Source organism: Phyllobates terribilis, unplaced genomic scaffold, assembly GCF_046119375.1.
Source record: "Phyllobates terribilis strain yellow unplaced genomic scaffold, ASM4611937v1 Scaffold_12__6_contigs__length_324123572, whole genome shotgun sequence".
Taxonomy (NCBI): domain Eukaryota; kingdom Metazoa; phylum Chordata; class Amphibia; order Anura; family Dendrobatidae; genus Phyllobates; species Phyllobates terribilis.
Genome location: NW_027362772.1, coordinates 249,131,337 through 249,146,771, shown reverse-complemented (window position 1 = coordinate 249,146,771; position 15,435 = coordinate 249,131,337). Strand labels below are relative to the sequence as shown.

The 15,435-nt window shown below is 44.0% G+C and overlaps 1 protein-coding gene across 1 annotated transcript in view; it reads left to right on the top strand.

Annotated features, from left to right (window-relative positions):
* The window catches only part of ZBTB40 (zinc finger and BTB domain containing 40), a 32,375-nt gene extending 18,521 nt beyond the window's left edge, over positions 1-13,854 (top strand). Inside the window, exons 7-18 of the mRNA XM_073656808.1 lie at positions 190-326; positions 1,275-1,473; positions 1,623-1,756; positions 3,280-3,448; positions 4,577-5,023; positions 7,683-7,889; positions 8,099-8,263; positions 9,327-9,541; positions 9,624-9,795; positions 10,225-10,311; positions 11,756-11,982; positions 12,087-13,854. Of these exons, the coding sequence (XP_073512909.1) occupies positions 190-326; positions 1,275-1,473; positions 1,623-1,756; positions 3,280-3,448; positions 4,577-5,023; positions 7,683-7,889; positions 8,099-8,263; positions 9,327-9,541; positions 9,624-9,795; positions 10,225-10,311; positions 11,756-11,982; positions 12,087-12,311 (2,384 nt within the window). The 3' untranslated portion in view covers positions 12,312-13,854. The remainder of the gene's footprint in view (positions 1-189; positions 327-1,274; positions 1,474-1,622; positions 1,757-3,279; positions 3,449-4,576; positions 5,024-7,682; positions 7,890-8,098; positions 8,264-9,326; positions 9,542-9,623; positions 9,796-10,224; positions 10,312-11,755; positions 11,983-12,086) is intronic.
* Positions 13,855-15,435: the final 1,581 nt, after the last annotated feature.

Sequence of the window (15,435 nt, the reverse complement as noted above, 5' to 3'; positions counted from 1 at the left end):
ATGAAAAGTGTTACAGATCTTGGAAGAAGAGGAGGAATAAAGTAAAGCACAAAGATGAAAACCTGACCGGGTTAAATATAATGGGGTATCCTGTGATTTTTCACGGTACCAAAATTGTAGCTAAAAACTTTAAAGTCATAATTATAAAAATGTTTTCTGTGTAAACTGGTTCTACTCTACTTGTCTCAGGCAAGATGAGCATGGCCGACTACGGGGCAGAGCTGCTGAAGCAATATCAGGAAAATTTATCCGAAGTCGTTAATGACGCCGACTTGGTTCTCGGCGGACTGTCATCAGCAAGTAACCTGACAGATCAAGAAAAAGAGGTGCGTCCCCACCGCACAATGCAGCCTTGTGCAAAATAATTCTTCATCTGTGTATTTCTCTGATCCAAGGCTGCAAAGCGCCAGTGCATTTTATGGCGCCGGTATTCTGTCTGGAAAGGGCAGAGGCTGTGCTGGTGTAATGGCGCTCGCTCCATTCACTAGTATTGTTTCCACAGCATCAGCACAGTGTAATTCTCTTATGATAGTGGAGGGGAACCTGCAGTGGACGCTGTCCTTACCCATGAGAAGTCTCACTTGTAATACTGACGGCACCAGTGTCTTTTATGGGTTGCTAAATAATACAATATAGCCAGATTGTGCCTGGGCTATTGAATGGCAGCAATCTGGTTTAGGCTCTATGCAAACTGTGCCAGAGGGAATTGCTCCCAGCAGGGAAGGCTCTGAGATATGCCATGGTATTGGCAGACATGGTATAAAAGTATACCACACGGTATATGATAGCTGTGCTTTTGCTGTATAGATGATATAAAGGTATGCCACCCTGTCACAGGCCTAAAAGGACACTTACATTTTGACTTGATCTCCTTCTCCCAATCTGAAAATAAAGAAAGAAAAAGCATAATCAATATCTCTGCATACATAAAAGTCCGCTCTATCAAAATATCAAATTAATTGACCCATGCCATAAACACTGTAAAGAATTGCTGTTTTTCAGTCACCTCACTTGCAAATAAAAAGCATTCAAAACATCGCAGGTACCTACAGATAATACAGAGTTTTTTTTAAAACAAGACTGTATACATTTAATAGTGCCGTAATCATGTTGACCTATAGAGTCAAGTTGGAATGGAAAAATGAAGGGTCTTGGAAGACGAGGAGGAATTTTTTTTTTTTTTAAAAGAAAAAGCGCAAAAAAAAAAAAAAAGGCTGCTTTAAGGGGTTAAAAGTGAAGCTTTAGAGCATTTATGAGCGCATCTTCTGTTTCAGGTGGTGGAGAATATTGTGAGAAAGAACTGCAGCACTCGTGTCTTCAGTATCCTAATGTCTTGTGTATTTGAGGAGCAAACGTTATCCATTGGGGCCATCTGGCAGCTGCTGTTAGCGATGCAGGAGTTCAGCCCGGCAGTGAGGTCTCTGATGGATGAGATCCGTAAAGAACCGGGAGCTGATGTCTTCTTCCAGAGCGGTAGGAAGGGTCCAATACGATGCCTGGCTGTAAATGCTCAGAGTAGAGCTCCTGTCCTTGGCCATCATTTGTCCAGAATTTTTGTTTGTGCTTTTTCGGTGTAAACTGTTTATTTTATCCTGATAATTGTGTTTTTTTTACCTCCACAGTGATGAACAGAGAGAATGAGTTGGCTGAGGTTTTGTTGCGCCACAGCGAGTTGATAGCACAAGCTTTCAGACACTGCGATGTCCTCAGCTTTGTGTCACCCGACGATGAGGCTCTGAACGACTTGGTAAAACAGGTAAACTCTTGTCTGGTAATCGCAGCCATCTTGTGTTTTATTAGCATTCCCCATTCACTTCTCTCATGACCTGAATTATAATTGTGATCCCATCACAGCAGTGAGTAGAGGAGCGAAGGGAAATTTCTGATCTCATACTGGTGTATTTCATGCTGATTTTAACATTTCGGAGTAGGGAGACTTTCGTCTCTGATCACATTTGCGTTGTTGCTCACCCACAAAGCTTCCAGTATAATGAAAGAATCACATAGTGTGCAGTGATCTAACCGAGCTTTCTTCCGCCATCTTTTCTGCAGCATTTTTCTGTGTTTTTTTTTAATCATACATATATAACAAACAGTGCTGTACTCTCCTTCCCTTGATCCACCTTTCCACTGCTCCTGGTGTCTGGCATTGACTGTCGACGTGTCGTCAATAAGTGAGCTCAGCGGCTCTGCCATTGTCGACAGAACACCTTCCTCTGAGCTGCGGAGCTCACTGATTGGCTGACGATGAGACTTCAGCGCCGCAACCAATGCCAGACACTGGGAGCAGCGGTGGAGACTGACCGGTGGACGCGGGGATGGTGAGTACAACGCTGTTTGTTATTTTATAACTAATTTCAACCAGGGAAGAAACTTTATGGAAAGGGTACAAACCCTTTTACTCACCTGCCTTATTCAGCACTGTTCTCTCTACACGCAGTGGCCTATTGCGCTGTTTCCCAGCCTAGAAAGGAAAATAAGTGGCCAATATGAAGAAGTAAACTGGGTAGAAAATAATTCCAGACTTGCACGCACTAAGCCAAACTGGTGTTAGCGCGGTGCCTGTAGGTATGCAGCCTGCGGAGAAGCTGACACTTGCGTTATCCTCGTGTCAGCCACCTGGTTCCCATGTCCCCCAATGAAGGCTACGAGAAAGAGATTTTAGGGTCAGAACTAAAAATCCCCGTTTTATTTGCCGCTTTTAAACTGGGTTCAGAAGATACATGAAAGGTATAGGTACAGATGTATAATTGTGACATTGGCCTTAACCACTCGTGAGGCCCTAAAGGAAACATTTTGGTAAGCTTTGGCCTGCACAATACTGTAGCTCAGCTCCTATTGAAGTGAATAGGATCTGAGCCCAAATTATCCAGGAGTGGCCACTATACAGCGAACAGAGCTGTGCGGTTCCCTCTCCATTCATTCTTCACATTCAGCCTCTGCCGGAGCTGAATACAGCTGCTTGGGGAAAGATCCCCACTGCTCGGATATTGATCACCTAGAAAACCTGTCTTAAGGTAGGGCATCAGTATCTTAAGGCTTAGAAAAAACGTTTATTTAACCTATTTTGTACTGATCTTGGGTGACCGCTATAGCACTTATTAGAGGATTTGTCCTGTGCCCACTCAGTTCTTTTGTCACGTCTACACATACCTGATCGGCAGGTGTCATGTCCTATGTAGGTATGGTGCACATGTTCTCAGGACTGAACACGTGCACCATACCTGCTAATTGTGCCTTGCAATGCAATGTTTAACCTCTTACTTTCTGTTCTTACAGCTGTTAAACATTGCTCAGCAGAATGATAACGAAGATTTGCCTGCAAAGCTGCTCCTGAGTTCTGCTCTGCAGCACACGGTGCCTGTCCTGAAGTTCTGCCAGCTGCTGTTCATCCTCCAGGACTCTGCCCCCGACTTACAGCCATTAATGAAGGAGTTAGAAGAACTCGGTGAGTGTTTTATATCGCTGTGTGTTGTCTCTCCTATCACTCAAAAGAAGCAATGGCAAAATACTCACATTTTAATTAATCAACTGCTAAGTAAGTTTTTGTCTTATCCAAGTATTGATTTATTTTTTTCATCTTGAGCTGTAGTTACAGAGAAGCAGACAGCTGAATATTGCTGCCCGAGCCATGGGCAGCATGAATCAGAGTCTGGCTTCATAATTTCAGCCATGTATGATTCACACTGAAGTGCTACCAAGTTTCGGAGAAAATACACTTTAAAAAGATCTTTGGGGACCATGTCACTCAGGCGACAAGTCCAAGAAGTCAGGCCCCAGCAACTTCTCCCTATATCATTCCCGATGACTGACAGGTTTTACCCTTTGTGTGTATATAAGGAGAGACCTGGCAGTCTTGGGGAGTGGGGTGAGGAGAAGCCACCGGGGATCTTTTTCTTAGACTTGGCACACAAGACGTTTAGTCCCCAGACCACTTTTCAAAGGATGCTTTCTCTGAAATGCTGCAGTTTGTGTAAAACATACACGGCTGAAACGATGGAGCCAAACTCTGATATATCCTGTCCTCGGCAGTCGGTGCAGGAGCTCAATCCGGATTTTATCACCTGTCCTGGAGATAACGCCTTGACATTCGAGTACCCCTGTAAATGTACAATTTGGTGGGGAAAAAAAAAGAAGTCTACTACGTCTGAGTGTCTGCCTCCAGTAGGCGTACACTCCCGAAAATGATGCACGTCAGAGCACATGTTCGCTCTGCCGGCACCATTATAGTCTATAGGCCCGTCAGCGCATACGTCCGAATCCCATTCTGCTGGGGGTTCCAACATACACCCCGACTTGGCCACTGAACGGATGCCTAAACACAATGTGAAAGCATCCTTAGCCAGAGAAATCTATGTAAATACTTTTATGCCTAAAAATACAAAAGTATTCTAGTAGTGACACTTTTATTGGTATAACAGAAAAATATCACTGCAAGAATCCTTTTGTATAAAAGTATTTACATAGACTGTTTGTAGTAGAAGGCCACCATGATTTCTTCTACCATCCCTTTTATTTCCGCCTTCCTATTATTACATTATTACTTTATCATTCAGATGAATTTCTTTCTTTTAAGGTTTGCAGGTAGACGGCAAATTCAGTTTCCTGAGCGCTATGAAGTGGGGGGTAAACGACGAATGTCAGCTAGAACCTATCGAAGAGATCGGCGACAGAAACGAAGAGGACGATGAAGCGAAAGATGATGAGAACGACGACGTGGATTCTGAAAAGGAGAGAGCAGAATTCGCTCAAGAAAGGGGCTCAAAAAAGAGTTTTATTTGCAAATCCTGCGACAAAATTTTCCTGTTCCGCTGCCGCCTGGAGGTGCACATGAAACGCTGCCGAATGGCAAAAAGAAATCCTCTGCAGTGCAAAGACTGCAACGTGGTGCAGGCCTCCAAGAGGGAGCTGGACCAGCACCGGGAGGAAGCGCACGGCTGTCTGATGTCCCGGAATAACAAAGGGAAAAAGAAAATGCTGGTGACGTGTGACATCTGCGGGAAAGAATTTGCTCATCCGTCAGGTAATACTTGTACGTATAAGTCATAATAGTAAATGTCCAGTATATGAATCTACATACATAGAGGGGCAACTGTACAGATACTTAATAGAAAGTCTATCATCGCTTTTCTGTCCGTTCTGAGTTGTAATTATATGAAGTAGATTGTCGGATAATTTTTTAAAGAAACGTTTCCTTTTTTGTTGTTGGACCTCATTCAGATGTCCATTTTCTTCATGGATTGAATATGGGCCCGTTATAGTCCATGTGGTTTTTTTGCAGTCCCAGTGTCTGCAAATAAAAAAACGGAAGTCTGTTTTTGATGCAAGTCACCGATCAAACTCTCCAATGCAAGTCAATGGATCTGTGAAAAAAAACAAACACAGGACACAGATGACAGATTTTGTGTGTTTAATGTCTACACTGTGTTCCAAATTATTATGCAAATAATATTTTCTCAGATTTTCCCAAATTACCTATATGAATTGCAGTCATTGTAATTTTCCAGTCAAATAACTATTAGAGTACAATTGAAAGGTTTTTGTACAAACTGCCTATGATAACAGTATATTTAAAAAAAAATAAAACACTCAAACTGCACTCAAAATGCATGTTCCAAATTATTATGCACAGCAGAGTTTTCAACCTTTTCATTTTAATAAAGAACAAAAAAAGGTAATTTTTGAAATTATAAGCATTAGCAGGTTATTACAAACTGAAATCAAACAGTTTTCAACTCAAAACTTTATTCTAGGAGATGTTACATTTGCACATAGGACCCCTTGTTCGAAAGGAGCTTCTGAACTCTCTCGTCCATTGAATTTGTCAGGTTTTGGATGGTTTCTGCTTCAATTGTTTTGCATGAGGACAGAATACCCTCCCAGAGCTGTTGCTTAGATGTGAACTGCCTCCCGCCATCATAGATACTCCTTTTGATGATGCTCCAGAGGTTCTCAATGGGGTTGAGGTCAGGGGAGCATGGGGGCCACACCATAAGTTTGTCCCCTTTTATGCCCATAGCAGCCAGAGATGCAGATGTGTTATGTGCAGCATGAGTCGGGGCATTATCATGCATGAAATGATCTTGCTGCGGAATGCACGGTTCTTCTTCTTGAACCATGGAAGGAAGTGCTGTTTGAGAAACTCAACATACATTATGGAGTTCATCTTTACCCCTTCAGGGATCCTAAAAGGGCCGACAATCTCTCTCCCCATGATTTCAGCCCAAAACATTACTCCACCTCCTCCTTGTTAGCGCCGTAGCCGTGTTTGCATGGGGTGTCCATCAACCAGCCATCCTCCACTCCATCCATCTGGACCATCGAGATCATTTTCATGCATGATAATGCCCCGTCTCATGCTGCACATAACACATCTGCATCTCTGGCTGCTATGGGCATAAAAGGGGACAAACTTATGGTGTGGCACCCATGCTCCCCTGACCTCAACCCCATTGAGAACCTCTGGAGCATCATCAAAAGGAGTGTCTATGATGGCGGGAGGCAGTTCACATCTAAGCAACAGCTCTGGGAGGGTATTCTGTCCTCATGCAAAACAATTGAAGCAGAAACCATCCAAAACCTGACAAATTCAATGGACGAGAGAGTTCAGAAGCTCCTTTCGAACAAGGGGTCCTCTGTGCAAATGTAACATCACCTAGAATAAAGTTTTGAGTTGAAAACTGTTTGATTTCAGTTTGTAATAACCTGCTAATGCTTATAATTTCAAAAATGACCTTTTTTTGTTCTTTATTAAAATGAAAAGGTTGAAAACTCTGCTGTGCATAATAATTTGGAACATGCATTTTGAGTGCAGTTTGAGTTTTTTATTTTTTTAAAAATATACTGTTATCATAGGCAGTTTGTACAAAAACCTTTCAATTGTACTCTAATAGTTATTTGACTGGAGAATTACAATGTCTGCAATTCATATAGGTAATTTGGGAAAATCTGAGAAAATATTTGCATAATAATTTGGAACACAGTGTAGGAGGAGCTTAAATTTAATTTTTTTATTTTTTGCATACGTGCAAAAGCAAATGTTAAAAATAGATGAAAATCTGATCGGCGCACTACTGAAACTCTGTTCATTTGTTTCACATACAACTGGAAAACACCCATTGGAATGAGGCTTTAGCTGTGTCGAGTGTTCAAGTGACTGACCCTTAAAGGGGTTCACAAAGAGTGTGATAAGATGGCCCCCATCATGTAATTCAAATGGCAGCCTGTCTGTCATGTGTCAGGACTGGCTGCTGTCAGAAGAAGCACTTCTCCCAAGACCTGTGTCTCATATGACAGAGGAGCTGTATCATAACCACACATACCAGTGAGCTAGCGGAGCAGGGCTGTGACAAGAACAGAAATAAATCTTCTCGCTGACAGAACACAAAGTATTTTTTTATTTTTCCCAGCCTCAGCCATCATTGTGCAGTCAGTCAGCAAGGAGATTTATTTCTTCTCATGTCACAGCCCTTCTCATCAGCTCACTGACGTTTGTGTGTTTACGATCTTGCTCCTCTGACAGTCGAGACACAGGTCTTGGGAGCTGTGTTTCTTCAGACTGCAGCCCACGGGCCAGTCTTGTCCTCATTAAGTGCTGCAATCCCTGTTCAGTATAATTGAAAATACACTGCCTAATTCGCTAAACAGTGATGTTCAGTAAATGGTAACCTGCTGTTCCTCAGGGCTTCAGTACCATAAACGGACAGAGCATTTTGACGAGAAGCCATTCTCCTGTGAGGATTGTGGCGCCAAGTTTGCTGCAAACTCCACTCTGAAGAATCATCAGCGGCTGCACACGGGAGAGCGCCCTTTTGTGTGCAAGCACTGTCACATGACATTCACCCAGGCTGCCGCGCTGTCCTACCACACCAAGAAGAAGCATTCTGAAGGTATGATACTGGCCAGTCTGTTTACAGGTACATACGACCTCTTCTGTGGCTGTTCAGGTATGCTGGGAGTTGTAGTGTAGCTGGAGAGCAGTGCTGTGTGAGTGAACGGATTACTGCAATTACTCAGATTTACCACAAGGTGGCGCTGCTGCCTATGAATAAAAGAGCACTTGTCTGTCTTCTAACATCGCTCTGTCCTTCCACCCCAGGTAAAATGTACGTCTGCCAGTATTGCGATGCCGTATTTGCACAATCTATCGAGCTGACTAGACACGTGAGAACACACACAGGAGACAAGCCGTACGTCTGTCGTGAATGCGGGAAAGGATTCAGCCAAGCCAATGGGCTTAGTATACACCTACGGACCTTCCATAGTAAGCTTCATTCATTCATTACATGAATTTGGGAACGCCCCTCATTAGTTTAGATGCATTATTGCCTGGCTTTAGATTTTCCTTAACATGAAAGGAATTTGCGACTTTAAAAATATTTCCTAAAAGCCTCTAAAGTGTGTCTTATATGATTCTCATATTTACCCCAGCCGGTCAGTAGGAGGTCCTTCTGCCGGCTATGTGTAATGCATTTACTAATGGTTTTTAAAAGCCGCCACGTACAGACCTGTGCTGTAGACTAGTCTGAAAGACAGCGGCTTCTCCTCGCCCCCTCTCCTTGAGTGACAGGTCTCTCCCTGTGCGTGTATAGGAGGAGACCTGTGACAGCGGCGGGGAAAAGCCACAGGGACTGGCCTTTCCCACTGGTCACCTGTGCAGTTTGGTTCCCAGCCGGCTATTAAAGTAGGTTTTTCTCTTAAATAATGCAACATACATAGATAAAATCACGCAGCCAGTATCTGATACATGGTGCCCGTTGATCAGGCAGCATGTACCCGCTGTCAGGTTTCCTTTAAAGCACCGCTGGAGTGGTGGTTTAAATGTAATTCCCCTGTCATATACTCACCTTCATCAGTTTCCCTGCCACTCCAGTCCGCCTGCTGTGAAAAGTGACCTCCTGACGGACTCCAGTGTTTAATGGAGCGGTGCGGAGGTCACTTTTCAATACAAGTCTATGAGATCCTGGTTCTGGCCTCGTTCTGGCTCTCATAGACTTGTATTGAGAGCTTGTGAGCGGAGCTTCTGACCTCCAGTTGGATGGCGCCACGGGACCGGAATGGTGCTGAAAACCGGGGAAGACGCCAGAGGCTGAGCATATGACTGAGGGCAGGGGGCTTACACTTAAAGCGCCACTCCAACGCTGAAAAAAAACAACTGGAGTGCGCTTTTATGATTCCTCTTGCTCAGTTCAGTATTTTTAAGATGGGTTTTAATCTGCTGTTTCTTTGAACTTTTGTTAAAACATTATGATTTGTAGTCTTCTCTTGCCATTATTGTACAACCTGTCTTGTATTTTGACATTTGTTACATAAATGGATCTTTTCAGACATTGAAGATCCGTACGATTGTCAGAAATGCAGAATGAGTTTCCCTACGTTAGAAGAGAACAGACAGCACATCCAGATAGTCCATTCCAAGGAATACCACCCCTGCCCATCCTGCGAAAAGATTTTCAGTGCCCCTTCTCTACTAGAGCGCCACATAGTCACCCACGTGGGAGGAAAACCGTACAACTGTGAGATCTGTGACAAAGCGTACCAGGTCAGTGATCCGAGACTCTCGCCGGATGCCTGCCACTGTAACCAGGTTCTCTCCTGTAATGCCATCACCTTCATTTTCACAGCAACTGTCCGGCCTGTGGTACCACAACCGCACCCATCATCCAGATCTGTTTGCTGCGCAGAACCATCGCTCTTCCAAGTTCTCGTCCGTTCAGTGCAGCTTCTGCGAGCAAGGCTTTACCAACCCGTCTACTCTGCAGAAGCACACGAAGAACGAACATCCTTGCGAGAGCGGTAAGGAACATGTCATTCTAGGTTATAACATGAGCTTATGCCAATATAATCAGCTAAGCGACAAATGAGAACACATCATGTACCATATCTCTGTTATTGTTCCTGGAAATGCATGAATAGTCTGACAACCTGGATCTACCATTCTCCGTGTCAGTGCAGTGTCCTTGTACTCAGACACTGTCCAATTAAGAAGAACACACCCTATGGTCGGGGGTATGATAATAGTAATGGTTAGCTCATGCATTTCCAGGCAGACTAACAGAGGAACAGAACAATGTTGATTTGTAAGAAAACATGCACCACTCTTCTTCTTAAATGGGCAATACAGGCGTTAACTAGTGCAGACATACGATAACGAGAACTCCAGTGACATGTCGTACTTACAGAATTAGGGTAACCTGAAGTCTTTGGCACCCTGTCCCTTTTCAGATAACAAGCCTTATGAATGTGAGAAATGTCTGCAGATTTACCCATCATCGGCTGCATTGCAAGTGCATATCAAGTGCAAGCACTCAGGTAAGTGGCTATGTGAGCGCTTCATGTATGGAGGAAACCTAAGCGCTGGGAAAATATCCAAGAATAGGAAGAAACAAGTCCAAAATCCCTTACTTGTCCATTTAATACTGCAGAATTGAGAAGGGATAATACTGTCGTCACATCATCATTATTGGTCACCCTAACCTTCTGATAAGATATGGTGATGTTGCCCCTATCCCTGTCAGTGTTTTTTGCTATGTAATCTGAGAACTGCCTGATGTATGGGTAGAGACCCTGATTCCAGCAATTTGTCACTTGCTGGGCTGAATGCTGTCATTTTCATAGAATCACTGTTTTCTCTAATGCAGAGTTGTGTATAACCCCACCCACAACACTGATTGGCCGCTTCCTGTGTACACTGTATTTTGACAGAAAGCTGCCAATCAGTGGTGGGGGGTGTGGCTAGACCAGGAGACACGAGAAACCTAGTCCTGTAGTGATAATCTCCTTTTGATAAAACACTTGATTTTATTGAAACAGCAACACAGCCTAATAAGTGACACACCGCTGGAATCAGGGTCTCGGTCCCTACATCATGCTGTGCTCAGATTACAAAGCAAAAAACCTGCGGACAGATTCCCTTTAATCTCCATACACTACAACAAACCTCAGCGAAAAATAAAAACTGAGAAACTAAGCGATCATCAATTAAAAACAATGAAATTTATTGAAGCAAAATTAAAAATATCAACTGTAAAAAGCAGAATGCTGTATTAGGGGAGGCTAAACCCTCTAAAAATATATATAAAGGATTCTCTCTTACAAAACAATCTGAATCTATATCTCCTACCAGCATAAGGAATTTACATTAGTGATGTCATAATATAAATAACCACAAGAGGGTGCAAATCAACTGTGTATCCGGCAGGTATCTAGCAATAACAATATAGGACAATCCAATACACAGTATATCAATACAGCTCCGTATAAATAAATCCCTTAAATTGCAGGTAAATTATTGGAGTAATGGGTAAGCATGTAGCCAACCCAACTATTATGTTTGATACCTAACAATCGTGAAATACATCGTCTAGGATCTTATCATATCTAAAAAGACCAACATACATCCAGTGTACCAGAAAGTCAAATAGCTGTGAAGTGAGGAATCCTTTGGAATGTTGGAAAGTGCTTGGGTCTGCGTCCCCTCACCCCGACGCGCGTTTCGCTTCCAGCTTCTATCGGTAATAGTACATTACAGATGTGATCAAACAGATTTGCTGGACCATAACTGTGCTGACCCATAGAAAGAACTTGTATACCCTGGTACAGTTATATTGATGGAAGAATAAAAAGAATATATGGCTCTTGTAGTTAAAAAACAAAAACAAAACAGAAGTGTGGGGGCGAGGGTTTAAATCAGGGCAGAGAGATTATAAATCCAGCAGATTTTCTATCTATTTCTAATAATCCTTCTCCTTATCAGGGACCCAGCCATTCCAGTGTCTTTACTGCAGCGAGTGTTTCCAGTTCCCGGGTGCGCTGCAGCATCATGTATCCACCGACCACTTTAATGAGACGGAGAACACATTTGGTTGCGACCTCTGCGGGGAGCTCTTCACGTCTCAGACTCAGCTAGAGAAACACTATGAAACAGACCATCCTGACATTGTACTGGCGGAAGCTCAGGCCGTAAATACACAAGTTGTGCAGGTACTTATTTTATATTATTTTTCCTCTTTATACAATGAGTAATGGGATCCGTTACACGGGAGTGTTTGCACTATAAGTAACCGCTCGCTGTCTGCCTGCTGCAGGTTATCCAGACGGAGGATCAAGTAGCCGCAGGAGAGCAAGTAATCACCTTAGACGAGTCGCAACTGGCCGGTTCTCAGGTGATTGTGGCTTTACCAGACTCGCAGAACAGCCAATCCGCTGGCACAGAACTCGTGGCCGTCAGCATGGAGGATTTGTTTGATGGCACAGTCACGCTCATATGTGGCGATGCCGTCCCCGGAGTGACGCAGAGAACTCAAAGCTAATAGTTACTTGCCTTCACCACGGATTAATTATTACTAATCTATAGCATTTTTTTTTTTTAACCACTTTTAAGTTTCCTGATTTCATTTCAGTTCTTACACCCCCGGCCTGCTCACCTCCGCTTTTTCTTATTTATTTATTTTCCTCCGTTGTGCATCTTTTGCTGATGGATTCATTCCCGTTTGCTGACTAAAGTACAGCTAATATTCATTACAGGAGTTATGGGGTCTCTGATGATAATACAGCGATAGCTGAGGGAACTCTGATCCGGACTTCTGCTCTTTTTACCTAATTGCAAGCAATGCTTAAAGATCTCAAGATGGAGACTTCCTTATAAATGCGGAGATACTTTGGTTACAAACTTACATGCTTGTTAAAGGTGGTTTTCCTGTCTTCTGGTGTTGCACTATGTGACTGCAGACTTCTCAATCTTTACAGCGAGCGCTCCACATACTGTCAGGAATGTCTGGCGCCAGCAAGTGACCACAAGTATACGACTTGCATATTTCCAGCCACATTCCAACTAGATGTGCTCAGCCTTGCTCAATTCACCTGTAGGAGAGAGGCTACACACGTCTAGTCAGCATGTGACCACGTGTATGCAAATCACATATTTGCTATCACATAACCGCCTGCTGTCGCTGGCAACTGGAGAAATCTGATAGCGCATGGCCCGCACACTGCAAGGACTCGGTAGTCTGCATACACATAAAGTGACTGCAGACTTTCACCGGAAGATCAGACCACCACTTTAAAGTTCATAGGTAAAGCCTATTAACCAGCAGCTTCAGCCTGCTGCTTCTTAAAGGAAATGTTTTGATTAGGGCATATGGATGTCATAGAGGAGGCCTCCTAGATCAGTCCCAGCTATACAGGTCATGTATTTATTTCATTCACCTCATTTCTTTGCAAGGACACTATATAACGACACACAAAGTGCCGGACCCTAAAGCTTCCTGCAGTGCATCTGATAAGAGTAATTGTTTAGATTGGATATCCTATGGGTTACATCAGTGATTATTTCCAACACCAGCTCACAGCGCCATAAATGTACAGCACAGGAGCTGCACCGTTACCAGTGAGTGTCAGCTGTAGGTTACTGACTGCTACAGCGGCCAGTATTGGAGATACGTCCCATCCTGGCTTTTTAACCCCTCAGATACTGTGGTTAATAGTGACAGTGGCATCTAAGCGGTTAGACAAAGAGGACTTCCTCTGTCCCTCCTCACACTCCCCTTCAATCTGATTGTGGGATGGCAATAGATTTCCATGATAAGTTGAAGCACCCTATGTCTGCCATCTTTGCACTCCTATTAAACCTTGCCAAAGGCATGTTTACAATAATAGACATGATCACTTCAGTATAGAAGTAGTGAATTATACCAGCAACCAAACGATTGCTTCAAACCCTTAATGGGATGTTAAAGGGAACATGTCATGGTGAAAATGGGATCTGATCTGCAGGCAGGATGTTATAGAGCAGGAGGAGATAGATATTTGAAAAGTTTCAGTATGACTTGATGACTTGTATTTTCTTCATTAAAGGGGTTGTTCACTACTTTATATCCCCCCCCCCCCCCCATTGATCCCCCCGGGGCCCCTAAGACTTCTTGTAAATACCTTGTGTTGCAGATACTGCCTGTGAGCGGCGCTATCGGTGGCTACTCACAGGCATCACGTGACCCCCAGCTGCAGCTGGCTCTGACGTCACGACAAGTGCTGGCAGCAGCCGGGGGTCTCTGTCTTCCTGGTTCCACGGTGGATGCCAGGCTGTGGGCGGGGTTACCCCCCCCTCGTCACACCCGGCTTCTACCGCGCGCTCTGGCTTTCCCCATTCATTGGGAAAGCGCGCGGTGGATGCTGGGTGTGACGCGGGGGATAACCCCGCCCACAACCCAGCAGCCACCACGGGGACCCCCAGCGCTGAGTCACGCCTCACTTGTCGTGACGTCAGCGCGTGGTCACATCATGCCTCTGAGCGGCCACCGATAGCGCCGCTCACAGGCATTAGCAGCAACAGAAGGTATTTACAATACGTCTTAGGGGCCCCGGGGGGATACATTGGGGGGAGGAAATAAAGTAGTGGACAACTTCTTTAAAATCCCTGGTGTTTGTGTGTATATAGGAGTCCAGTGGGCGGTCTTACTAGTGATTGACAGTCTTTCCTTTATGACTGCATGCATACTGTAGATAGCTGTTATTCATTAAGTAGGACTGCCCGCCGGACTCGTATTGCGTAGGACTGGCCCCGCCGGACTCGTATTGCGTAGGACCGGCCCCGCCGGACTCGTATTGCGTAGGACCGGCCCCGCCGGACTCGTATTGCGTAGGACCGGCCCCGCCGGACTCGTATTGCGTAGGACCAGCCCCGCCGGACTCGTATGCATGCAACCATCTGGGATTTCAGAAAATAAAAAACAAGTTATACTGAATCTTTTCCTACAAACCTTTTACATCATTCTGCTCAGCTTCTCCCCCTCTATACCATGGTGTCCACAGATCGGATGCATAAACAATGGGGCAGGGTCCCTTTAAGTAAAAAAAAAACTAAAAAAGCCTCCTTTTTTCCATTGCTAAATAATAATGCTACATCCATAAAAAGCTGTGCTTCAGAAGTAATGTGCTGTTTGTTCGCACTGCTAATGGCGTAAAAAAAAGAAAAAAAAATCCTGAATTACTGTTTTTTTTTCCTGTTCATCCTGCCTCCCAACAACCTCAATAAAAAGTAATCAAAAATACTTATTTACCCCAAATGGGGGTGGCTCCGAACCCCAACAACTGGTGATGTGAAAATGTCGGGAAGTCTTAAAGGTAAATATAATAAGGGTTTTTGTTTTTTACATTGTCAGCCCGTGAGAAAAAAAAATTCTTAATGCTACATTCACTGACCGGCTGTGGGTCTCATTACCCAAACTCAGCAGCCTTATAGGCTGTCAGGTTGAGGTCAGGACACCTGCACCCTGTCCGTGCTCAGACCATGACAAGCAGACGTGGGAATAAACGTAAGGGTTGCTTTTCCCTTTAATGTATTTGTGAAGAGAGGAACATGATTTGGAGCTCTGTACAAGCTAATCTTATTTCCGACTCCCATGTTATGACATTAATTGTCACAGAAGTGAGTAAAGA